The sequence below is a fragment of the Triturus cristatus genome, chromosome 4_2, assembly GCF_964204655.1.
Source record: "Triturus cristatus chromosome 4_2, aTriCri1.1, whole genome shotgun sequence".
NCBI lineage: Eukaryota > Metazoa > Chordata > Amphibia > Caudata > Salamandridae > Triturus > Triturus cristatus.
Window position 1 is genome coordinate 438251317 of NC_140586.1, and position 27274 is coordinate 438278590.

General features: G+C 45.0%; 1 protein-coding gene across 1 annotated transcript in view; it reads left to right on the top strand.

Annotated features, from left to right (window-relative positions):
• Window positions 1-27274, top strand: part of TTLL7 (tubulin tyrosine ligase like 7) — a 925222-nt gene that overhangs the window by 457969 nt on the left and 439979 nt on the right. Inside the window, exon 16 of the mRNA XM_085600119.1 lies at window positions 15408-15494. Within this exon, the coding sequence (XP_085456245.1) occupies window positions 15408-15494 (87 nt within the window). The remainder of the gene's footprint in view (window positions 1-15407; window positions 15495-27274) is intronic.

Below are 27274 nucleotides of genomic sequence, written 5' to 3' on the forward strand. Positions count from 1 at the left end.
TCTATTTTGAAAGTAGCCGTAAGAGCTCGTCATACTATATATACTGCATGGATTGTCGAATAGTTTTAACTCTGGACTTTGCACTACATGTACTTTTAACAGGGTATTGTAATTTAATTATTTGTAGGTTTTTATGTATGTATTGCCTTTTTGATATTTCTTATAGTATGTATTTAATTATTATGCATTGCACTTAAATGGATACAACTTGTATTTGAATAACTTTTGATTGATTGATTGCACTGAACCCACCCGTAGGGCCTGAGGGGCGCCACTGCTCACTCAGGATACCCCATGCACACTATCAGAGATAGGACCACTCTCTGCTCAGTGTCTCTCTCCGACACATTCTCCTGCACAGGCACAAACTTCAACCTCATGTGTACGTGACTACTTTTTTTGGTCAATGGAGTGTATTGGCCCGAACTGTGCATGATGCACCCAGTTTGAGGGCGCTTATTTATGAGCCCTTGAGTCACTTTTGTGCCGCCGGTGCGTCACTTTTTGTGACGCACCAGCGGCGTAAAAGTGAGCCTTGTTGCACCATATTTACAAAAGTGACGCATCTACCTAGATGCATCACTTTGTAAACCCCTGCGCCACATTATACCTGCACCAGGTATAATGTATGCAGGAGGGGCGACCCGGCGCAAAAAAGGGTCGTAGAAGTGACGCAGTGAAATCTATTGGATCTCACTGCGCCACTTCTAGGACGCGTCAGTATCTTACGCCTGCCTCATGGCAGTTGTAAGACTAACGCAAGCACATTTCACAAAGGACTTGCCCATGTGTAATGACCCATTGCTGGAGTTGCGTCACTTTTGTGACACACTCCAGCAATGCCTACAGATACGTCATAAATACTGACATATCTGTAACTCCTTGTGACATGATGCGTCATACTGTAAACAGACGCATCATTGGTGTTGCAAGGAGGACACAATGAAAAGTGACGCATCGCTGTTTTCTCGCAGCAATACTTTACTTTTCATTAATGAGGCCCTCTGCGTTCCATTAGTTGATACAAGTCTTTGTGTCTTTCAGAGTGAAAAATTGTTTAAAAAAAGCAATCCACGCCCATCATTAGACACTTAACCAGTTTCAAGCGATAACTGGAATCTACTTCAGATCTGTGCAATATGTTGAAAAAACATATGGTACAACTGGTGCCAGTAGGAACCATTTTTAAGCTGTTATCTTGGAATGCCCATGGCTCTTTGTCAAAAACTCACACTGCTAAAAATCACAACCTGTTTCTTTTATAAGTAACCATGGTCACGTGTGTGCGAATAGACCGTCAAATGCTCTAATTTTCCCTCTTACTGGAGCCACTTGCACTGTTACCGTTTGCATTACCCCTTTGCTTTACCCCACCTAAATGGATGACCGCAACTATCTTATCATCACAACTGATATGCACCTGTTTAGTACTTGTACTGATCAACATCGGAAGGAAAGGATCATTAAACATGTCTTTTAGTAGCTCTATACCACACGGAGTGTGGCGCTCACAATGCACGTTCTACGAGGTTCTAACGCTAAGCACCTCAGGAGGCTGGCATGTTTTATTGTTCTCTAAATGTGGTAAAAGCGGTAATTGAATACCAGGCAGTCGTGGCCAGCACAAACAAAAAGTGGTGGATGGAGTATGGGGGTAGCGCAGGGGGAAGGTTTGATAGTACTAAAAACAAGCATTTGCAATGCAATTGGCCTCGCCTTTGGGTCATTTTATGTATTTAGCTATGCAGCACATTAGTCTGGGGGCTGAAACATCTACTGTTCTTTAGCATGGCGAGAAAGTAAGCATCAAACTGCGGGACACGCCAGGTATCGGAACACAGGGAGATAAATATTGCATTGTAGCGGGAAATGGTATAGTCCAAAGCTGTTTTTAATATAAAATCAGGCCCTTCGGTGGTCATATCACTGGAAATGCAAGATTTGAAAACACATTATTGTTTACAGGTGCTCGTGGAAGACAATTTCTATGGACTGGAATTTAGAGAGTGCTAAAGTGATTCTGGTATTTCACTGACCTTTGCTGGTCGTTCTCTATTAAGAAAAAGTTAAATAGAGGCAGTTGCCAGAAAAATTAAAAAAAGAAGGGGGCATATTATCAAGCACGCCGTTAAAATTATCGCCGCTTTAGCGGCAGAAAACTGACACTAAAGCGGCGATAATGGCCTTGATAATATGCCGCAGAGAATTCCAATAGAAGCCCATGTTGACACCAGAACTTGGGCTTCTATAGGAATTCTCAAGGGCATATTATCAAGCCCATTATCGCCGCTTTAGCGGCAGTTTTCTGCCGCTAAAGCGGCGATAATTTTAACGCCGTTTCTTGATAATATGCCCCAAAGTCCCTAAGCAGAAAGCAATTCTGGTATTTTACTGACCCCTGATCTGTAATTTAAAAAAACATCTAAGTGAAGTTAATATACCATGCCCCCACCCCCTTTCTTCTCATACAACTTCGCTGAAGCAGTGTTTTGTGTTAAGGCAATACGCAAATGTGGGCCACTTTATTTTGGTGTGCCCGGGCTGATTTTTGATCCCAGTCCAACCTTGTCTGCAGTCATCTGACTAGGTGCTTGCGCTATACAAATGCCACATGCATACTTACACATGCATACAATGTAAACGCATCTGACATCTGTAGAGACTGGCTGACACTTTAGTATTTATCTAAAAAAATACTGTCAAAAGGTAAGGTCTAGCAATTATTCCCACGGTTTTTAGCAAACTGGCTTAAATAAACACACAAACACGTAGCAGATCAAATAAAACCTCAGTTTTATAATGAATGGAATGGCAGACATAAATGTTACTATAGGGCATGCATAAAAGAAGGCAGTGCACGGAAAACCAAAAGTACTCTATACAGATCTTTCAGTTGCAGCATAAATGAATGTGTTCACGGGATAGCTCACTGAAACGCTGAGACGCTGCTTTAGAAACAAGGATTTGCGTATTCGGATTGACTTATTGCCTATTCCGAAGTCTGGGTTGATGAGCTTTGTTCTCCACAAGATGGGGCAACGGCAGCAGCAGCAAGAGTCTCATTATAGTCCCAGAGGGAGTTAAAAATATATTGTTCTACTGCAAGCCCAGCCCTCACTATATTGGAGGGTGAGAACACACTGCAGCTCTCTGTGGCTTGCTACAACGCTCAGCGCCCGAGCCTGAAGCCATGGTGCAGGCCACCAAGAGACTGTCATACCATAGCTAAGCGCTGTGTGAACTTAAAGTAAACAGTGCCACAGCTATACAGGAAGCAGAGGTGTTTTGAAATAGAAACACAAACAGGCATAACACTAGATTGCTACCATGCAGTAGGGTTTGGTAACACCCTGGCGCAGCACAGCATAACCAGTTGATACCAGGGACATTAGTAGCCGCATTGTGTCCCAAGACCCGTCTAACATTCCGGGAGTCATGGGGATGAAACATAAAGCCTTGGTAGGGGCACCATTTTTCAACACATTTTTATAATGCGCCTAGAAGAGAGCGGCAGGGCGCTGGGGATCGACGATGGCCGTGCTGTGTGATGAGAGGCGGCGGACAAGTGAACTTGTATTCCTCAGTCAAGAGACCACACCCGCGACCCCATCACCCCTGGAGTTTCCAAGTTTAAGGAGGGGGATCAGGTTCGACATTCAACATTGGATACCTTACCACGAGCAGGGCAGCACTCGTGAAAGCACATGAGGGCAGAAAATATGAGCCAGGCCATGACTGAAGTTACGTCACGACCCGTGTGCCCACCCAGTAACCGGACCTGGAGTTTCCAAGTTTAAGGAGGGGGAAGGAGAGGTGCCGACCGCCTGGACATTGGTACCACTCCTGAAACAAGACCATGAGGGCGGAGGGGGTGATTGGCAGGGGTTGGACTGAGATCAAAAAAGGGACCGGGCCCTAAAAAATGTTACCCCACAGTCTGTCCTTGTTCCGTGCCCTGTTACCATGTATATCTGCTCACATTTATTGTCTGATTTTTGATACTGGTCCGTTACTGTTTCCTGTTTCAAAAGGCTGCCCTTAATCCATAGGCCTTCTTTATCTCTCTCAGAAAACATACACAAGCCCATCAAAAGTATTACATCAAAGTGCGAGTCATCCTTTTCTCCGTTGATGCTCAAAACCTTTTCCTTCAGCTGTGCCAGACTGGTCCGGGTTTACCTGCAAGAACGGCACGCCGAAATGGATGCCTGCTTGTGCCCCGGGTGGACCGCAGAGTGCGTTCTGTTAGAGAAGCACTCAAGTAGGTCTCTGCTTGTGCCCCAGGGGCACTGTAAAGTGTGGGCAATGCTGAAGACAGCATCGAGCTGCAAATGGAAAGGCTGGGACTGCGTGCGTTTCACTGCTCGTTCTGCGGCAATACTCCAGGGGCAGTAACTTTGCTATGCACAGGCGAAGAAAGTGGGTGGGTGGGGCTGAGAATGACGGACTGCGGGAGAGGGGGGGGCGGTAGGGAAAAAATAGTGCCTGAAGTAAAGGGACCAATAGCCGTTGCAGGATACAAATGACGACGCTCTAGTGCGGCACTATTACCTTTTGGGCTGCCTTCTATTACTTCCTGAGTTTCCACTGCCGTGAGGGGAACGGCATAACGGCAACAAGACTCCCTGCTCCCGCCGTGAGGGAAACGGTACCGGGTAGCGAAGGGACTACACTTCCCAGAGTTCCCTGCAAGGTGCCTTCTACCAGCATCATCAGAGGGCGCCGGAGGTCCATTTAACCAGCAGTGACCTCTCGCAGCGCGGGACGCTCTACTGTGGCACTATTACCTTTTGGGCTGCCTTCTATTACTTCCTGAGTTTCCACTGCCGTGAGGGGAACGGCATAACGGCAACAAGACTCCCTGCTCCCGCCGTGAGGGAAACGGTACCGGGTAGCGAAGGGACTACACTTCCCAGAGTTCCCTGAAAGGCGCCTTCTACCAGCATCATCAGAGGGCGCCGGAGGTCCATTTAACCAGCAGTGACCTCTCGCAGCGCGGGACGCTCTACTGCGGCACTATTACCTTTTGGGCTGCCTTCTATTACTTCCTGAGTTTCCACTGCCGTGAGGGGAACGGCTTAACGGCAACAAGACTCCCTGCTCCCGCCGTGAGGGAAACGGTACCGGGTAGCGAAGGGACTACACTTCCCAGAGTTCCCTGCAAGGCGCCTTCTACCAGCATCATCAGAGGGCACCGGAGGTCCATTTAACCAGCAGTGACCTCTCGCAGCGCGGGACGCGCGCGGGCGTGCCCGGGCGCTGCCCGGGCAAAGCCCGGGCCAAGGGCGGGCCCGTCCGCGCCCGTCAAAGCCCGTTGAAGACTGGACTGGGCCTCCCCTCTAACGCCTTAAGATGGGTAAGCGTAAGCTCATGGGGGATGCCGATAAAGGGGGTTTAAAAGCGAAAATACCTAGACAATCCCCCTCTATTATCTCTTATTTGACCTCTGCTGTGGGTGCTTTGAATAAAGAAATCGCTAATGCCGAAAAAGAGCTAGGATTGAACACAGATGTTGTGCCCAGAGTTGGGCTGGCGGATCTGGTTGCGGCTCCTATCCCTTTGGAACCCGAGGTAGTGATCATTGCACCAGATCTACCTCAGGATGTTCCAGTACCTGTTATGGACAACCTGGGTGACCAGACCAGCCCACAGAGACATCATAGCCCCTTGTGTCTAGGGGTCCCTAGGGTTGGGCCGGCTCATGTAAAACGGTCACAAAAGAAAAATCCAGTAAAGCGTGGCAAAGGACCTAAGGCTGGTCCAATTAGTACTTTCCCAGGAATTGATGTTTCTACCCAGCAGTCCTTACGGCTCCTTATTGAGTATATTTTTAGCACAAGACTTGAATCCATGCTGTCCTCCATTGCAAAGGATATTATTGACACTATGAACTGCTGTGTCGCTGACCTTAAAAAAAAGTGTGATCATTTACACTCCATTTTGGATTCCCACTTAAAAGACAATCTCTGTCCGCCGTTTACTAACACTAGCGATGCGACACCAGTAGTGACTGGATCAGTTACCAGAGGGTCTATTCAAACATGTGTCCAGTCGAATTCATCGGGGCTGGGTGGTCATATGAATTTGGAGGGTAGGATGGTTCCTTCCCCTATTATAAGGCAAAATGTATCCATAGCCCCTCATGGCGCCGTTCCAATGCAACCTAGAGGTTTGGGTTCTGTAACAAGGGAGAGCCCTGTGTCACACAATAGTTCTACCTCTAACAACTGTAACAGGATTGATCTCCCCCCAGAAGCTACCCCTCTTGTTGCGGTCCTTGTTGGGGTTCCCTCCCTTGACCACACCGTTCAGGAATCTACAGATGGTTTGTTACGTAAAACAAGAAATTGGTGTAACCACTATTGTACGGTCCGCATGATATTTCAGACCACATTATTATGGCTAGACGATTGTCGTGGGTGGGCAACCAGCCTAAAAATATTGTAGGGGACTGCATAATTGTAAATTTTAACAAACCTGACATAGCAGATAGGTTGTTTTGGGATACTTCTGCCTTTAATTCAGAAGGTATAAGGGCTGTACCATTGGGCTATTTTTACCCTCCCCCAAAACTGGGGGTGACCCCTAGCAGGCCACATGCTAATATTAAGTTTTATCCACCCCAGTATTGGCATAGAAATAGATCGGGAGGAGTTGGTTCTCTATCCTCTAATACTATAACTGCCCAGTCAGGGGGTGAGGAGGTGGGCCTACCACTGACTAATAGATTTTCTCTCTTAAACACGTTGGACTCAAATGATTGACTCTTTGAACCTGACACCACACCGTCTCTCTCTGTTTCCAATGATGTGGAGGGTCTAGGCCTCGTGAATAATAATTGCCTATCTGTTACCCCCTGCACAATTAATATGGAACGAGATGTAATTTTGCCTCCTTCTGCTCCCAATGATTTGGAGGGATTAGGCTTGGAGAGTATCAACTGTCTATCTGTTAGCCCCCGTCCAATTAATTTGGAAATAGACATTGGCGTGGTAAATGCCCCAATTTGTAGAGCTGTTAGCTAGAACATTGCGGGCTTAAGAAGTAAAAGAGATAATCCTCAGTGGCTAGCGTTTTTAAAATCTTTTGATATAATCGCCATCCAGGAATCTTGGGATAAGGAGGAGAATTTCTGGGTGGATGGTTTCAGCTCCTTTTTTCTCCCAGCTCAAGCTACAGTAGCCGGTAGAGCAAAAGGTGGGCTTTTGTTACTTTTATCTTCAAATATACAGGGACCTATTAATAGGATTCATGTAGATTCTTTCAACTGTTTGGCAATTGAAATCTGCTCTACCTCTCAACCTAAGATACTTTTGGTGAACTTTTATAATTCTGGGGAAGTTAATTTTAGGCATCAACACTTGATTCATTTGAATTTGTTTTTAGAAAAATATAGGGCTTCGCAAACTACTGCGTTCTATGTCATACTCATGGGCGATTTTAATATTCATCCTTGCCAACAAAATTGCCTCATTGTTGATGATCTTGGCCATAATTATGCCTCATCGCCCCATTTTGAACACACTGGGGAGGGGGAGGCCTTAGAGTCCCTCCTGTCTGATGCTGATCTTTTTGAACCGGGCTTCGCTAATAAGCTTGAGCGGTGCCCGACTTTCAAATCCAATACTGAAGATACCATTATTGATTACTTTTTCCTGTCTCCAGGGCTATTGGATAAAGTTGTTTTTTACAATGCAAGAGAATCGCCATTTAGCGACCATAACCCTGTCATTCTGGAACTCAATATATGTTGCAGTAAACGATCTAGTGACAAGACCCAAACTGCACCTTGTTTTGTATCCACCTGTGACCAAGGGAGACGGCTTAGGTGGCCTAAGGTGATCCCGGATATCTTTTTTAACGAACTTCGCATGAAATGCGAGGGGCACTTTTCAATCTGCGATAACCCATTGACTTCAAAAAATGAAATATTTAGAGCTTTCGAGGGTATTTGTAAACAAATTGCCAGTGATCTCACAGTCAAACATATATCGAGACCAGCACATGGTCCTAAGTGGTTTGACAGCAACTGCTCTCTCGCCCATCGCCTATTAATCGAAGCGCTGAAAACAAAACCTCGAGATAGATCCCTGATAGCGGTCCTACGCAAACAGTATAAGTTGGCAACTTATAAGCGGAAATCCGAGATTAAGGCTGAGGCGTGGCACGCGTTGCTATCTGTAGACTTCATCAGGGATAGCTCAAAACTTTGGGGGATTATCAATACTCCTTTTTTCTCCGGTTTGGACAATGAAATTCAGGACTGCCACATCACTGAGGCTCAATGGTTGTCTCATTTTGAGGCAATATACGCCTCTCCTGAGAATTTGGATCTCTGTCCTAGCGTCCCATTTGTTGAGTCACGAACTACACCTGTGTTCTGCGAAACAGATGTGGAGAAAGCTATAAGAGAATCTATTAGTGACAAGGCTCCTGGCCCTGATTTAGTCCCGGCTGATGTATTTAAATCAAACCCTAAATTTTGGGCGAAGATCCTGGCCAAAGTTTTTAACGTCTCTGGCTCCCTAGGGTTCCCCGCATCATGGTCCTGTTCTACAATTATTCCAATTTTTAAGAAAGGCCAGAGAGGGGACCCGCGGCGCTACAGACCTATATCCTTGATCGATTCTTCCGTGAAGATTTTAGGCAAAGTAATTTTAATGAAAATTTCTGACTGGGCTGTTGATAAGAACATTATTTCAGACCTACAATATGGTTTTAGAAAAAACAGAAGTACCATTGATCAGTGCCTTAACCTGTCATTATTAATCAACAAATATACTGTGGCGAAGGAAGGCTGTATTAGACTGGCTTTCATGGACTTATCCTCAGCTTTTGACCTGGTTAAGAAAAAGGTCTTGATCCTCCCCTGGTGCATTTTTTGTCCGAACTTCACCAGGATCTCTTCGCCTCGGTCAGAATTTCACGTGATGGAAAATGTACAAGTTCTTTTAGATCTGCCCGTGGTGTTCGGCAAGGGTGTATTTTGGCACCAGTTCTTTTTACCCTTTATATTAATGACCTAGACAGATCACTCTTATCAGCAACCCCGGATATTCCGCGTGTAGGAGACTATTCCATCCCGGTCCTCCTATACGCGGATGACGCGGTCCTTATTGCCCGCACTGCGGTTGCTTTACAGCGGCTACTGGATGCGTTTGGGGCCCACATGAAATCGTTGGACCTAGTTGTGAATAATAGTAAGTCTCATATCTTGTCAATTGGTGGTAAAACAAGTAAACCCCACCCCTTTTTTTGTAATGGCCAAGAGGTGACCTCGGTCTCCACTTTTACTTACCTAGGGGTAGTCTTCGATGAGAAGTTTTCCTGGATCCCGCAGCAGAAAATTAAAAAGAATTCTGTCACACGTTCTGCTATAGGACTTATGGGGTTTGCCAAACGCTTGGGGGCAAGACCAATTAAGAGCATACTGAAAATATATAGCGCCAAGTGCGTCGCAATCGCAACTTATGGTTCTTCGATCTGGGGCTATAAGGATCAACCAGGCATCCAAATAGCCGAAAATAAATTCTTACGCAGTCTTTTATCAGTTCCACAATCAACACCAGTCTTTTCTATACACCAGGAACTTGGAATTGGTTACATCTCAGACACTTTGAGCCTAGCTCCGTTACTCTGCTGGCTCAAAGTGTGGTTAATTTCTGAATTAACGTTGAACCATAAAATCCTAAGTGACTGTGTACGTTTGGACAACTCTAATAAAATTAAGTGGTTGACCTATGTTAAAAGCGGGCTAACTAAGCTGGAACGGTCTGAGCTATTTGAATCCCCCGAAAAGATACGGAAGGAGGATGTTATATGGGTAAAAAATAACTTTATAAAGATATTGTCTGCAGAACGGGAGGTTACAGAGCTGCAGAAACCACTTGTAAGGGCTCATTTTCTAACAAAAACTAACATCTGTATCGAACCCTATGTGATATTAGTTAATATCCCATACCATCGCTGGCTTTTAACTAGGTTCCGTTTTAATCTAGTTCCATTCCTGCTAGGCGATTTCCAGGAGTGGAGTAACCCAGAGTCTTCAACACCCTGCAAATGTGATAATTTTTCTACCCAGAATACCCTTCATTTTATGATGTTTTGTCCCTTTTATTCCACTATGCGGAATAAGTATTTAATTCCAATCTTGAAAGGGAAGGGCTTCATGCAGGTTAGACCAGCATTACTTTACCTGCAGTTACTAAGTACACCATGGGATATTTTTAACATTGCCAGCTTTCTGGTCTCAGCCACACGTTCTAAAAAGATGAGAAATAGACTTCTGCTTTCTGACTGTCTAGATTTTTAAAGGTTATATTGTAATTTTAGTTTTGTACTTTTGTATGCTCGGCACATTGCACATAGTACTTTCCTTGGTCCTGTCTTTGCTTGACGGTTTGCACTCAGTATATCCTATGACTGTACTGTTTGATATGTTTGCACTTTAATCTGTATGCGACATTTGCACTATGCATTAAGCACTTTATGTATCATGTGATAGGTATTGTGCATAATTTCCCTTAGAACTCGCTCGTATTTTGTATTTTTTATGCTCAGAAATGCACTGTTTTTATCTTTGAAATTCTGTTTTTAACTGTCTAGTAATTCAGCATGAGCTGGTAGACGATACCCTGTATTTTTATTTGTAATTGTACTATATGATTGTTTGAATTTTTTACTTTTATGACATTAATTTGTCGAATAAAGTATTTGAACTGAACTGACATGATCGTCATGAGGCGGGACTAAGAAGCATAAAACCTATGGGAAGGCTGCATTGAGGAAATAGGCCAATAAGAAATATGGGCGGAGAGTGGGCGGAGCTTGCACGAAGCTTCCCCACTATAGTGTATACTGCATGCCTCACAAAGCGAGCATCGCATGCGCTGCAACGCTAGCCGAGGCCTAAAAAGGAGATTTTGCTTAAGCTGGTGGCCGCCTCGTGCGTCGGTGTTCTTGTGCTTCTTGCTCACAGCAGAAACTTGGACAGCATCACGGACTCCCTGTGTGATCCCTGCATTGCTCTAATTCTATGAGAGCAGCGCAGGGATTGGCCTGAGCGGGCTGGCTTGATGCTCCGCTCAGGCACAGAGAGACTGCGCTGTTTCTCAACCCAGCTGTGCAGTACAGCTGGGTTGGAGAAACCTAAGTGCACATGTGTGTTTGGGTGGCCTATGGAGGCCGGCCAAACACACATGTGCACTTAAAAGTGCACCAATCAGTCCTCCTCCCCCACTAATGGCCCCGGCCCCGCCCCTCCCTACACACGCTAGGTGAACCAGCAGCTGAAAAATAAAACAATGATAAAATATTGTTTTATTTTTCAGCTGATGGCTCTGGCCGGTGGGGCGATGCTCCTCTGCCATTGCAGAGGAGCTGCCTCTGATACCAGGGCGTTTGTATCAAAGTTATGATAAGCGTCAAATGCATTGAGTATAGGTGTTTACATTTTTTTCGGAAATGTATTGCTTTTTTGGGGACTTAGGAAAATTAATTTAAAACGTAGGTCCAAATTTACTAAGTGGCGCATGGTTGCTTTTTACTGGTAAGTAAATTGGAGCAATTATTTTCGTCACATGATGCCACAAAGATGCGTATGCAAAACATCAGTAAATAACTTTCATAATTTCTTGAGAATGGAAATGGTCACAGGGGCTGGAGCTGAAGCCTGCTATAAAGTTGTCGGAATAGTTCAGTGCTTTCTCCAGCTGGATGCCTTCTGTGCTGTAGCCTAAGGGGCTTGAATAGAATTTGGCAGGCAGCCTCTAGTCCGCCAGGTCATTGGAGGGATGTCTTCCGCTCCCCTGGCTGAAGACCACCTGGCTTACTTAGAGTCTGTGCCAGGCAGGCGGAAATGTCTTCGCCATTAGCGGAGTTGCCAGGGCTGTCTTTTTTATGTTTTTCTTTGTGAGAAAATGCTTTCATTTTTGCTGTAGTCTTTTGCCCGCAATAGCTAATTTTCTAACTTGCATTTCCTATCTGCAGTTCTTCTCCTGTAAGAACTAAAATTTTAGCTGTGGAAATTGCAATATTGTGTGGTATGAAAACATCCATGGCTTCACTTCATCGCAAACTCTCCCCCATGATGACTGTAGATCTGGAATGGAAAATTGCATTGGATGTGAGGTGGAAGCTGAAGAGAGAGCTGGTTTACCTGCTCTCTTCTGGGTTATCCTTTATCAGATAGTTGAAGCATCCCTGTCAGTAAGAGAACATTAGTGCAGTCACGCGTTCGCTCTAAGTGCTGTACCACATAAAGTGAGCCCTGGCAGCACCAACTTAAGACACTGTCTATGCCATGGTTTTGGGTGACCTGTTTCGTAAGTAGTTGAAGACCTAGAGCAGTGCCATCTTACCACTTTAGACAGTGGTGAGGGGTTGTTTGTTAGAAGGAACTTTAAAGATGTGTGCTGCTTTTGACTGGAGGTACAGCAGCATTTGTTCAGATATCCAAGGTAAAAAACTGAGCATAATGGAATAACATACACAAAGCAATATTACAAAACATTTGAAGTGTAGCAGGATGCACATAACAAGCAGTCAAAACAGAGCACAACAACACTGCAGTACAACACAACAAAATCGCATTGCAATAAGAGACACAAAAAGAAACAGAACACAACACCACCACAACAAAAATGCCATCCAACAAATTTGCACAAATGCTCTTGTTACACATAACTACCTCCAGAATTCAGGTAAAAGGTGTTTTAAGCATGCACTGCATTAACGTCATGAAGGACATGAAATAACACCAGTCAAAAATGTTTCGTGACCCAGCCCTAGAAGTCTCAGTCATCCTTCTGTCACATAGGGCAAGCCAACCCTAACATGCATTACTGTCTGGAGGAAAGACCAGCATCCACCATACCTCTGATTGCTTTACGTAAAAGATAACTTTTTATGCAGCCAAATTTCCTTAAAACAGGGCTGATTTGAAAAAAGTTAAAAACCAAAATTGCAGTGGGAGTTCAATCACTCAATCAATCAAAGAATTTGTAAAGCGCGCTACTTACCCGTGAGGGTCTCAAGGCGCTGAGGGTGGGGGGGGGGGTGCCGCTACTGCTCGAAGAGCCAAGTCTTGAGGAGTATTCTGAAGGTGAGTAGGTCTTGGGTCTGCCGTAGGTGGGTCGGGAGGGTGTTCCAGGTCTTGGCAGCGAGGTAGGAGAAAGATCTGCCGGCGGAGGTCTTTCGTTGGATGCGGGGGACAGCGGCGAGGGCGAGGCTGGCGGAGCGGAGCTGGCGGGTGGGGGTGTAGAAGCTGAGTCTGCTGTTCAGGTAGGCCGGTCCGGCGTTGTGGACTCCTTTGTGTGCGTGGGTGAGGAGCTTGAAGGTGATCCTCTTGTTGACGGGTAGCCAGTGTAGGTCTCTCAGGTGCGGGGTGATGTGGCTGCAGCGGGGGACGTTGAGGATCAATCGGGCGGAGGCATTTTGGATGCGTTGTAGTCGACGCAGGTGTTTGGCTGGGATGCCTGAGTAGAGTGCGTTGCCGTAGTCCAGCCTGCTGCTGACGATGGCCTGTGTCACTGTTCTTCTGGTTTCGGTCGGGATCCACTTGTAGATCCTGCGGAGCATGCGGAGGGTGTTGTAGCAGGAGGAGGAGATGACACTGACCTGCTTCGACATGGAGGGGGAGGAGTCGAGGATGAATCCTAGGTTGCGTGCATGGTCGGTGGGTGTCGGTGCTGTTCCCAGTGTGGTTGGCCACCAGGAGTCGTCCCAGGCTGAGGGGGTGGGTCCGAGGATGAGGACCTCCGTCTTGTCCGAGTTCAGCTTCAGACCGCTGCTCCTCAACCAGTCGGCAACGGCCTTCATTCCCTCATGGAGGTTAGTTTTGGCGGTGTGCGGGTCCTTGGTGAGGGAGAGGATAAGCTGGGTGTCGTCGACGTAGGAGATAATGTTGAGGTCGTGCTGTCAGGCCACTTGTGCGAGGGGGGCCATGTAGACGTTGAACAGCGTTGGGCTGAGGGATGAGCCCTGGGGGACAGTGCAGATGATGTTGGTGGCTTCGGATCAGAAGGGTGGGAGGCGGACGCTCTGGCTTCTGCCGGAGAGGAAGGACGTGGTCCAGTCAAGGGCCTTCTCTTGGATTCCGGCTTCTTGGAGACGTGTTTTTAGAGTGCGGTGGCAGACCGTGTCGAAGGCGGCTGACAGGTCTAGGAGGATGAGAGCTGATGTTTTGCCGTTGTCTAGTTGGCGCCTGATGTCATCTGTGGCGGCGATGAGGGTTGTCTCGGTGCTGTGGTTTAGTCTGAATCCGGACTGTGACGGGGTCTAGGATGTTGATGTCTTCGAGGTGGCGGGTCAGTTGCATGTTGACCATTTTCTCGATGACCTTCGCCGGGAACGGGAGTAGGGGGATGGGCCGGAAGTTCTTGAGGTCCTTGGGGTCCGCCTTGGGCTTCTTGAGGAGGGCGTTGATTTAGGCGTGCTTCCAGCTGTCCGGGAATGTCGCTGTTTCGAAGGAGATGTTGATGACCTTTCGTAGTTGGGTTGCGATGGCTGCGTTTGCTTTGTTGAATACGTGGTGTGGGCACGGGTCTGACGGAGATCCTGAGTGGATGGAGTTCATGACCTTGTGTTTCTCGTCGTCGTTGGCGTTGGCCCAGGAGGTCAGGCGGATGGTGTGGGTGGTGTTTGCAGGGTGGGTGGAGTCTGGCGTAGTTGTGGCGGTCGTGGTGTAGAAGCCATGCCCCCCCCCACTACTGCCTGCACCGCCTGAAACATGTATGCTAACAAGCAAAGGAGAATCCCTCCCCATCCCTTTTGTGAACAAGTTACCACCCCAACTTGGAAGTCGGTAACTTATCAAAATTTTGTACTGGGAATTTAGATAACAAACCATTGATACCAAATCAATATTTGGAAGGGACACCCACAGCATGCCACTTCTAAAGAGTGATTCGTAAACCATTTTAGGACACAGTAGAACGTATGTATAGAAACACGTATAAACAACCACAAACTAACAAATGTAGCTAATCTCTGAGTTTATGACTGCTAATACCTTTGTACATGTAGCCAAATGCTGCGTGCAATAATGAATGATGTTAGGAAATTCCTGTTTACATTCTTGAAATAAAGAGTAAAATCAGGCAACATAGTAGTCAGGCTGATGTTTGCACACATGGGCAATTAAATCTACGTATTGAAGTAATAGAAAGCTAACCACAGCCTAATTGGAAAAAACTAACTAATGTATTAATACATATGCATTTTTTCATCTCTACTATATGTTATTATGGAGTTGTTTGTGCATTGTGGGGACAGGTTGTACCACTGGGAATGTTTAAAATTAGACACCAGGCAATATAGAAAGAACTACTTATTTGCTCGAATTAGTACACATTTTTTAAACTGTGGATACGACCTGTATTTTAATAATTATACATTTATATACATAGGAAGAAGATATTTTAGACCTCCTTGAACAGTGCGAACTGGATGACGAAAAACTAACTGGGAAGCCAAGCAGTCAACGAGGACCAAAGGTACCCTAGAAAAATACAACATAAGCACATGTGTCCTTGATGTTTCGTTCATTTTTCTTTTAAGATTACTGGTCAACTAATCAGTAGTTGAAGGCAAATATTAGATCCCAACGTTTTTAATGACCTTTTGTGTAATCCATCAGCTATAACAAATCGTTTCTAGCTGCCCAGTGACACCCTCAGACCTTCTCTAACTTAATGTTTGACAATATCGTTTCTAACATGACCTTGTGGCACCCTCTATTTTGTTCACTGTTGTGCAATAGCCTCTACAGGCAACAACAAAACTCACAATATTGACTGCTTTTGCTTTCTTTAAACTCAAATTTAGTTGTCGGGGCCTTATTTGTCTCTAGTCTACATTAGTGTAATCAGCATCACATTCCTAGCTAAAGTCACATCATTCTCCTACTCATTTTTTTCCTTTTTAATATTTAAGTCACCTAGTTCTCTGTGCGCTTATTGGTCACTACTTCATGTAAACATTCTAATTGCCAATTTTTTTCCTTATTTTTACCTGTTACATTAAGTACCAATACAGTATCTTTCACCATAACCGTTAAATGTTGGGTTTGTATACCAGCAGCTGATATGAATAAATATATATTTAATAGATGTAATATATTTATTTATTTAGCAGTTTCATATAGTGCAAAATTGGCCAAGGGTATAGGAGCGCTTCAAATGAGCACCATTTACGGTACACAAGGTCAGATTAATTTTTTATGCTCAGGGATATTGTGATTTGCCCAAAATCATAGGATGTTTAGACGAGGCCGGGACTCAAACCTGGTTCCCTCATTCCAAAGTTGGTAGGCCTGGCCTTAACACCACATCCTTTCTCCCACATATGTCATCAACCTCTAGAGTCATGGTGGCGTGTGCCAGTGTCTTGCAATGTAAGCAGAGTATGACTGTTAGTTCTTAGTCTGCTTACTTTGACTAGCTTTCCGAGCTTCAAGGGGCACTCCCATTTGAGGATACATTCTGTAAAAAAAAAAAACAGTTATACATACAAAAAAGGATGACCGGACATGGGAGCATGTAGATCCGTACAGTTGCAAAGTGTTTTAGAGCTTCTCTGGTCCAATCTTGAGTCATACCAGACATGCTTTGGTGGCCAATTCCTTATCTTCTTGTAGCTCCTTTAAATTGTTAGGTTAATCTGCCTGGATCTGCACTCTGCATCTTCTGCCCTGTTATCCTATGACTTGTTGTTTCCTACTTATCACCATTAGTGTATTGGTGTCCTCTTAATTCCACATTGGGCCATTATTCCTCTCTCACAAATCCACAGCCTTACTCTCTCCCAAGTCCCTGGCTAGGCATTAAGCTTTAAGTCAGCACCAGGTTCTACCAGATGTCCCTGTCACAGTCTAGTCTTCGGACTGTGCTGAACACTCCTCTCCTTTTGGTGTGCCACCTCCCACTACAGCTCACCTCCTTCATTCATCGCAGATGGAGAGTATTTAGAAGTTCGACATAGGCGTTCACCTTAATCCCAGACTTCACCCCAGCACGCTGTCAAGTGGCTTGAGTATTGCTACATTTTATAGGAGGCACATAACTGGTGCATGCTCAGTGTGCATATGCAGTCCTAGGCTCCATGGCTATTATAAGTTAGATCGCTTCATGGACAAAATATCAGAGACCCAATCAAAAGGTAAGCGCATATAGAGGAAGTATAGATTTACTATTCCACATCTATGCACCTTGAATATAAATATATGGTGCATATCTTTGCCTACTGGGGATTGATTGTACTGAACAATTCGACTGGTGTCTCACAGACGCTGAGCCCTATTTAAATCATGCAGTAATCAATATGCGCACATACTGTAAGCATTTGGAGAAAATTGCATACTTTGCTGTGAATAGTTTTTTATGTTTTTGAATTGCATTCAACAAGTGATTACATCATGATATGTGATATTTCCACCACTTAGTAGAAGCTGCCATGTAAGTATGTGTTTACATGCACCCAGTGAGTTCCTCACTTATCTCACTTGGTATCACATGTTTAGTTTAAAAACCCTCTGAGAGAATCGAGCCTCACCCGTGAGCAAGGCAGCAGGTATGCTGAAACGCGTTGGGTGTTTGTTTGTATCTGTACTACTGGTAGTATATGCCTCATACGGATTGAATTCAGCGAAACACTCTGTCGGAGTGTGCGTCTACTCTTGGCCGAAGTGTGACTGTAGGAGTGTTGACCCACCTACTCGTGGGCTGACTCACATGGGCGTGCACTGCTGCTGTCTGGATTCTGGGGCAGGTGGCCCCTTGTCGCAACTTATATCTATCTATCTATCTATCTATTTATCTATCTATATATACATATATATATATATATATATATATATATATATATATATATATATATATATATATATATATATATATATATATATATATATATATTATCTACTGGCGGTCGCCAGTAGATAGTTATAGTTAGGACCGTGTTTCCATAGGAAATCTGAAAATTCTATTTTGAATAACTTTGGCGCCGGTTGACGAATCCTCTCGAAATTTTCAAAACTAATGGGGGGCTCCGCTCAGCTCCTACCCTGAAAGTCTCGGGGTGATTAGTCAAGCGGGGGCCGAGAAAAAAGGGGGGTCCCAAAACGCGTTTTCCCCATGCATTTTTCTATAGGACCTTTAGTTGAAGGTACAGCCCGAACGGCTGAACAGAATTACTTGAAATTTGGCAGAGAGGTAGTCCTCAGGTCAGGGAAGTGCCTTTTGCAGGTCTGGTGTCAATCTGTTCAGTAGTTCCTGAGAAAATAGCATTTAAAAGCATTTAAATATCTATAGCCGCGCACCGTGCGCGCACCGTGCGAGCACCCTAACGTGCGTGAGCGTAATTCTGATTGGTGGTTACATGTTAGTCAACGTTCGAATCGGTCGAAATCAGGAAGTGTCGGCCGCCATTTTGTTTGTTTTCAGTGCGAGAGTGAAAAAGGAAGGTGGCGAACCTGAAAAGGGGGCAGGGTAGAGAGTTCCTGACCCCCTAGCCTTTGTCAGGGGGTCCCTGAAGGACCCCGAAGGCAGAAAATGTTTTTAATTTTTTTTATTTTTTAAATCGCGGGGGTGCGCGCACCGTGCGCGCACGGTGAAAAACCCAAAAAAAACAGAAAACATTTTTTAATACGTAGTTTATTGTAAAATAAATATATAAAAAAAATAATAATACATACATAACTTAGCATTTAAAAAACTGTACAAATTCACTGAAAAAACCATAGGTTTCACACACGTTATAGTTAGAAATTAGCATTTAAAAAACCTTGCAAATTCACTTAAAAAACCATAGGTTTCACACATGTTATAGTTAGGTGGATATTTCACTCGTAAAAAACCAATGAAATTCCCCCGTTATAGTTCAGATAACTATAACTCGCGCATTTCAGATGTCATCAGTGATGTCATCAGTGATGTCACTGACCATGTCATGAGTGATGTAATATGTGACGTCATCAGCAGTGCATTGCGGGGGCACGAGTTATAGTTAGCTGAACTAACTATAACGGGGGAATTTCTAGGGTTTTGTACGAGGGAAATGTCCAGCTAACTATAACGCCCCTGAAACCTATGGTTTTTTCAGTGAATTTCTAAGGTTTTTTAAATGCCAATTCCTAACTATAACGCCCCTGAAACCTATGTTTTTTTCAGTGAATTTCAAAGGTTTTGTAAATGACAATTTTGAATGTATTAATTGTTATACTGATTTTTTTGATACTGATTTACTATATTTTTTAACTATTTATTTTTATATATATTTTTTTTATTACATTATAATTTCATTATACATTACAATACAAAATATACTTTCTCAGAATGAATTACTTTAGTTTAAATACTTGGCAAAAAGGCAACAGACTTTTAAGTACAGTAGTTACAGTTGTTGCAATGGGCAACACAATTTCAAACACAAAGCAACATTGAGCTCAATGTGAATTTCTAGTGAAATGCAATTAGTTACTTTATGGATTACTTTTCTAACCACAGGACTGGATCCTAGATTCAGTCCTTGGACTTCTCCTGTAAACAGTTGAGTAAAAGCGCTTTGGTGACAGTAGTTATTTTTAAGGAATATTATTGTATTTTAAAAGTTGACACTTAGAAATTATTTCACATAGAATCACCAATGTTATCCTATGGCAGAAAATTCACTTAGCAGGTAAGTAGTGTTATCATTACTTTTTCTTACTCAGTGGTGGATCCTGGATCCAGCACTGGCTAACCTCCTGTAAACAGTTAAAAGAATGTGTTTAAGTCATACAGACGATTTTTTAGGAATATTTTTAGTTTGTGAAAATAGACACTTAGAAACTTTTCTGGTGAAAACCACACAATGTATTCCTATAGAAGGAAATACAAGTTACTGGTAAGTACGCTTAGAATTACTCTTCCGGGTCAGTGTTGGGCTACAAGATGCAGCCCTGGGTTCTCTCCTGATAACAGGTGAGTAAATCGGAATTCGTAGTTCGGCTGATTTTAGAGGAATATTTGTACGTTTCAAAAATGGACACTGAAACTTTTCTGGTGAAAACCACACAATGGATTCCTATGGAAGGAAATACAAGTTACTGGTAAGTACGCTTAAAATTACTCTTCAGGGTCAGTGCTGGGCTAAAAGATGCAGCCCTGGGTTCTCTCCTGATAACAGGTGAGTAGATCGGAATTCGTAGTTCGGCTGATTTTAGAGAAATATTTGTACGTTTCAAAATTGACACTTAGAAAATTTTCTGCTGAAAACCACACAATGGATTCGTATGGAAGGAAATACAAGTTACTGGTAGGTACGCTTAGAATTACTTTTCAGGGTCAGTGCTGGGCTAAAAGATGCAGCACTGGGTTCTCTCCTGATTACAGGTGAGTAAATCGGAATTCGTAGTTCGGCTGATTTTAGAGGAATATTTGTACGTTTCAAAAATGGACACTTGGAAAATTTTCTGGTGAAAACCACACAATGGATTCCGATGGAAGGAAATACAAGTTACTGGTAAGTACGCTTAGAATTACTTTTCAGGGTCAGTGCTGGGCTAAAAGATGCAGCACTGGGTCCTCTCCTGATTACAGGTGAGTAAATCTGAATTCGTCGTTCGGCTGATTTTAGAGGAATATTTGTACGTTTCAAAAATGGACACTTAGAAAATTTTCTGGTGAAAACCACACAATAGATTCCTATGGAAGGAAATACATGTTACTGGTAGGTACGCTTAGAATTACTTTTCAGGGTCAGTGCTGGGCTAAAAGATGCAGCCCTGGGTTCTCTCCTGATAACAGGTGCGTAAATCGGAATTCGTAGTTCGGCTGATTTTAGAGGAATATTTGTACATTTCAAAAATGGACACAACCACACAATGGATTCCTATGGAAGGAAATTCAAGTTACTGGTAAGTACACTTAGAATTACTTTTCAGGGTCAGTGCTGGGCTAAAAGATGCAGCACTGGGTCCTCTCCTGATTACAGGTGAGTAAATCTGAATTCGTCGTTCGGCTGATTTTAGAGGAATATTTGTACGTTTCAAAAATGGACACTTAGAAACTTTTCTGCTGAAAACCACACAATGGATTCCTATGGAAGGAAATACAAGTTACTGGTAAGTACGCTTAGAGTTATGTTTCAGGGTCAGTGCTGGGCTAAAAGATGCAGCCCTGGGTTCTCTCCTGATAACAGGTGAGTAAATCGGAATTCGTAGTTCGGCTGATTTTAGAGGAATATTTGTACAATGGTAAAGTAAGGGGGTGGGGCCTGAGGTGACGTGTGCAAACACGCCCTGTGGCGCGTTTTAAGTTTTGGAATTAATCCCTCTTCAATCCTGCGGTCCCCTGTTGGCCAACTAGCCCACCAGGTACCTCCAGTATGCGTCAGGGAGCTGCGTTGCAGAGCGGTGTTCAGAGGCCACGCCCCTTTTTACAACACTCTGCAACGCAGCTCCGTGGTACTTCCTGGAGGTACCTGGTGGCCTAGTTGGCCCCTAGGGGACCTCTGGATTGAAGAGGAATTAATTCCCTAAATTAAAACGCACCACAGGGCGTGTTTGCACACATATCACCTCATGCCCCGCCCCCTACCTTCACCACTGTGCAAACGCGCCCTGTGGCGTGTTTTAAGTTGGGGGATTAAGTCCCCTTGAATCCTGAGGTCCCCTGGCGGCCAACTTGCCCACCAGGTACCTCCAGTATGCTCCAGGGAGCTGCATTGCAGAGAGGTGTTCAGAGGCCACGCCCCTTTTTACAACACTCTGCAACACAGCTCCGTGGCGCTTACTGGAGGTACCTGGTGGGCTAGTTGACCCCTAGGGGACCTCTCGATTGAAGAGGAATGAATTCCCCAACTTAAAACGCGCCACAGGGCGTGTTTGCACAGTATCACCTCAGGCCCCGCCCCCTACCTTCACCACTGTGCAAACATGCCCCGTGGCGCGTTTTAAGTTGGGGGATTAAGTCCCCTTGAATCCTGAGGTCCCCTAGTGGCCAACTAGGCCACCAGGTACCTCCAGTAAGCGCCACGGAGCTGCGTTGCAGAAAGGTGTAAAAAGGGGTGTGGCCTCATTACACCTTTCTGCAACGCAGCCCCCTGGCACATACTGGAGGTTCCTGGTGGGCTAATTGGCCCCCAGGGACCCCCAGTATTCAAGGGGAATTAGTTCCCCCTCTGCAAACGCGCCAGGGGGCGCGTTTGCAGAGTGGTGTAAGGAGGGGGTGTGGCCTCCGGCCCAATCCCGATCTTTTCTGCCGGCATTGCTTTTCGATATGGGGGGCAGCTAACATGCTGCTCCCCATGTGGAAAAGCAATCCGCTTTGCTTCATTGAAGCAAGAGCAGATTTCCCTGCTCTCGCTTCAATGAAGCAAAGCAGTTTGCAATGACAGGGTGGGAGCCGCGAGGCTCCCGCCCTGTCATTGCAAACAGCAGTGTCCCGAGGATGGGCACCCCAGGACACTGCAGGAGCCGGCACTGGGGGTGGCGGTCCCCAGGGCCATCATTGGGTCCAGGAGGGGGCCGCGTGGCCCCCCTCCCACACAGACAAGTTGCCCCGGGGGGTCGTGGTCCCCGGGGGTGGGGGGGCCTGAGAGCCCCCCTATCGCAAATACTTTCAAGCTCCGGGGGGTGGCGGTCCCCGGGGCTGGGGGGGCTGCGAGCCCCCCCCACCCATTTTCTATAAGCCCCGGGGGGTGGTGGTCCCCGGGGCTGGGGGGGGCCGTGAGCCCCCCATATAGTATCTCTGAGCCCCGGGGGGTGGCGGTCCACAGGGCTGTGTGGGGGGGATTGGGACCCCCCCACACTTTTTTATTTCTGCCTCCGGGATTTGGCCCCCCTCCTGCGCTTCTTTTTTCAAAATTTTCGGCCTAAATTCACGCTGGGTGCGCAAATCTCGCAAAGTTTTTTAAAAAAAAAAATACTTTTTTGGCCCTGGGGGTCCTTGTGGGACCCCCTGAGCAGGCCTAGGGGGTCAGGGTGTTTCCACCCTGCCCCCTTGTCGCGTTTTGTGCCTTTGTTTTTGTGCTTTCTTGTGCCACGGTTCTACCGAGGCACAAGATGGCTGCCAACACTTCCTGATTCAGAGTGTTGGCAGCCAATTAGCATTCAGCTCGTGCTCGGGAGGGTTCGGGAGGGTGCGGGGAGGATCCACGGATCCTCCCCGGCCATAGATATCACTAACTTTTAACTCTAATTTTCTCAGGAACTACTGAACGGATATGTATATATATATCGTCAAGATACACATATGTAGATGAGGTATAGAAAATCCATACTTACTTACCTTTCAGTATTTTGGATTCAATATTTTGTTCTTAATATTTGCTTCCCATGACATTATTTTGGCTATAAAGGGTGCACACCGATAATAAGCAGAGATGTGGCATTCACAGCAAACTCTCTTAGTGCATATAATACTGTATTATTCCTGTCTCCAGAAGACGTAGTCTCAATAGGTGTAGCACTGATGTGTATTAAACTTTTCGAATCCAACAAGTAATGAGTGATAAATAGGTTTTAACAATTTTTATTTTTAGCCATTTCTCACTTCATGCTAAATAACGCTCCTCACTCCAAGGGGAAATGAGATGTAGACACTTTGGTAAAAGTAATATTAGGGTTGTCTCTCAAACTCACACTACTCTAATATTCCATCCTCAACAGGATAATTGTAGATGTTAAGTTAGGTTTAACAATTTGGGAAGTGTTTCAAACCCTGTGAAAATTAACCTGGCTCATAAGAGCTAGAATCCCAGTTTTGCAGCTTGCATATTAAACTTTGTTACCCCCATAACTTTGTGCTGTGCGTGTTGGTATCACCAGGAATAGTTGCAGCAAGCAGTATGTACAGTGCTTATTGCAAGCGGCATTGGGCCTAGGTGCTGCTGCAGTTATTGATATTGATTTGTTCTTAATGAGATGATATTGATCTAGTAGGTTGTATGTGAAACTATTGAGTACGAAAATATACATATTGATTTTACATCGATGTGGATATAGAAATCTATACTTCAGAATTGCAGTTCTGCATATCTTTATGTATCTTGAATAAACAGCATATCCCAGGTTTGACTAGAGGTCTTAGTCTTTCACGTATGTCACTGATCTGTGACCCACTCCTTTTGTCCATCATCCTGTTCCTCTTATTCGTAGTCCTAGTATTGTAGGGGAAGAGAAAAGGCAGCAAACATGACACCCTGTTAGTCTCCTGATCTATCCCCCAACCGTCCAGGACAAACAACTTCCTGCTGTATATGCCCCCCTTCTAGTGTAGTACTTGCCTGGGGAAAAGTAAAACAAACACAAAGCGATGGTGGAATGCTTGAATTTGTCTCAGTCACTGGTGATCAGCAAGGCTGCATTTCATTCCATTATTTTTTTGCCCACCATGCCATGTTAGAATGAGACTGCTATGTGCAAATAATTCTTGGTGCTGCTTCTAGTAATCCAGCCCAAACTGCCATGCCAGGCTTCCATCATATGGGAATACAAGCACCCCCAGATTGATTTTGACCTGCTGAGGTCTCATCAATGAGGTATAGTTTGAGTCCTGTGACATTGTGAGCATGCAACCTACTTCCAGGCTTTCCTGTTGCACTAAATGCATTTTCTCCCAAAAAACATAAAGTGATGTAAGGAATGCTTGAATGAATCACAGCAACTGGCGATCACACAGAACTCATTCCATTCCATTGTTTTTAGACCAATATGTTGCTGTAGACAGAGACTGGCCATACACAGCTCATCTTAGTCCTTCACCAACAGAAACAATCCACTCTGACCTGCCAGGCAGGGCCTCTTCAGATGGGCGCCCAAGCAACCCCACAATGCTGATTCCAATGTTTTAGAGCATTACGTTGTATAACTATCACAAGCATTAGTTTTGCTACGTTGTGCAAGTTCGCCTATATTTAACTGCCAATCATGTAAATGGTTTAAGTGGAAATAGGTGTCACATCATTTAGGGTTATACCAATCTAATTGTTCCCAATTGTAGCAGTTGAGATCAATTGCCAGTGATGTCTTTGGGCCCTTTCTTCAATTGCTCTGAAAACTGGTCCAAGTACAACTATTTCTGCACTTGACTGTCAGGGTAGTTAGGCTTCTCAGAGAGTTAATGTGAGGGAGTAGAGCTCACTCAGTATTAAACCAACAGAAACAATAACATATTTTCCAGCTCACTTCTTATCTTTTTATAAAACAATGGGCCATATTATCAAGCAACAGAGATAACATTATCGCCGCTTTAGCGTCAGGAAACTGCCGCTAAAGCGGCGATAATGTGCTTGATAATATGCCCTTGTGAACTCCCATAGAAGCCCATGTACCGGTGTGAACATGGGCTTCTATGGGAATGATAATATGGCCCCAAGTACTTTCATCTAAACAAAACAAAATACTACCCAGTTGAACAGGATTCACAATTACCGGTTTGTAATCTCAGTTTTGATCTTCAGTAGTGTACTCCCCCCCCCTCTCGGTACTCTCTCCCTATTCTAGGAGATCTCTAATGTATACTGTCCCACAGGATAATTCAGGCATTCATTAAGCACAGGTGCAGATCACTTCTTTTTACCCCACTACTTGGATGTGCAACTTTACTTTTCTCACTCTAGACAATCACTTGGACAAAAAGTCCCCTTGCCAGGTTCCTCTGCATTCTTTTACTTTCCTTTTCTTTTTGCTGGCTAATTCCTGCTTTACGTGCTCTTTGGAGCGCCAGCTACTCACTGCAGGTGGCTGAAGAAGTATCGCTTGATGGAGTCAGCATAGCCGGTGCTGTGCTTCGGCGCACAGTCTTTGGTAGTAGCGCCCCTTTGTGCTGTAATCAGAAGGGTGTCCAAGCATGGCAATTGCGGCCTCCAGGCCAATTCATCAGGGGTGATGTGTCTTCTGCAGTTGCGGCCTTCCAAGCCAATCAAGCTCTGCTCCAGCAGTGATGCAACTCCTGTTTTGCACGCTTGGAAGCGAAACACCAGTTTTCTGACACACAACAGGCCGCTAGATGACACAATGGCAGTCAGCTTTTACAGTGTTCTTCACATCGGGAATACACTGCATGTCTCCTCCTGGACAATCTATCCTCCTGAAGAGACAGGCACTCTTCCCATCTTAGCTGGCAGGCAGGCTTCTAGGCACTAGGGAGACCCTTAAGCCTTCCAGCAGAAAGTACAGATGATTTTCCTGCACCTCTGGGAGACTGGCTGTCATGCAGACTCCATCCTTGGCCACACAGTAGTCCTTTGAGTGCTCTGCAGAGCACTCTGATCCTTGGTCACAAAGAACTTGGGACTATTTGTACGGATTTTCACCAAAGGGAATGTGGATCGATTGTCTAAGGGTTCAAAACTTATTCGAGGTGGTTCTCTTTCAAATATGATTTTCTGGCTGTTGCTCAGACACTGTCTTTTTGCAGAATAAAGACTCTCACAACAGGGAGCAATGGGGCTAGCTCCAAGCAGTAGTATCTAGAATAAGAGCACAATGGGGTGTGAGAACTCTGTATCAGGGTGTCATCAGCTGCCCTGAAGAAGTGATTAGGACAGACAAATGTGTAGGCCCTGCCTAGAAACTTCCTCACCTTGAAAAACAGAAACTGCAGTCTGCACCCTTTACCACTACCACCTAACAAATGGCTGTGCTACGAAGAACTAATCAGAAGCCCTTGCTAACAAGGTCGTCATTGAATTTCTAAAGGTAGTCCTGTCGCTATCCTTTCACTTCATTGTCTTGATCACCGTCCTCTGTCTACAGAAATGCATGCAGTACAGTTCCACTGTATGGGGAAGCTATGTCCATCCTCTGTCTTGTGCCTTGCTAAACCATAGGCATCCAAAATAGATCCCGCTGAAACTAGTACCAAGACTGTCACAACACAAGGAGTCCTACTATCATATATGTGCTACGCACTCACTGAATACATGCACTTGACATGCACACGGAATGTCAGCACAAGATTCGGGGTTTCACATAACAGCAAAACAGCTGAATTTTACACAAGAGTAGCCAGTACGCCCACCTCTCCTTGACACAGACAGAAGTCTGGTCATTCTAATGATTCACAAGATATGGTACACTGCCACCACAGCTTTATATGTGATGCACCCAGGACATGTACAGTAGGCCTATCCCTACTATGAGGGAATGCTTGGTGCACCTCTCCAGGGTACAGAAGAGGCTCTGGACCCTCACATTACCAGGTACAGGCCCAGGCCTCTGTACACACGCTAGATTAGCATGAAGCTATGGCCAACCTAAAAGTCAGGACTCCAGCTTCACATGCAGTCTGGC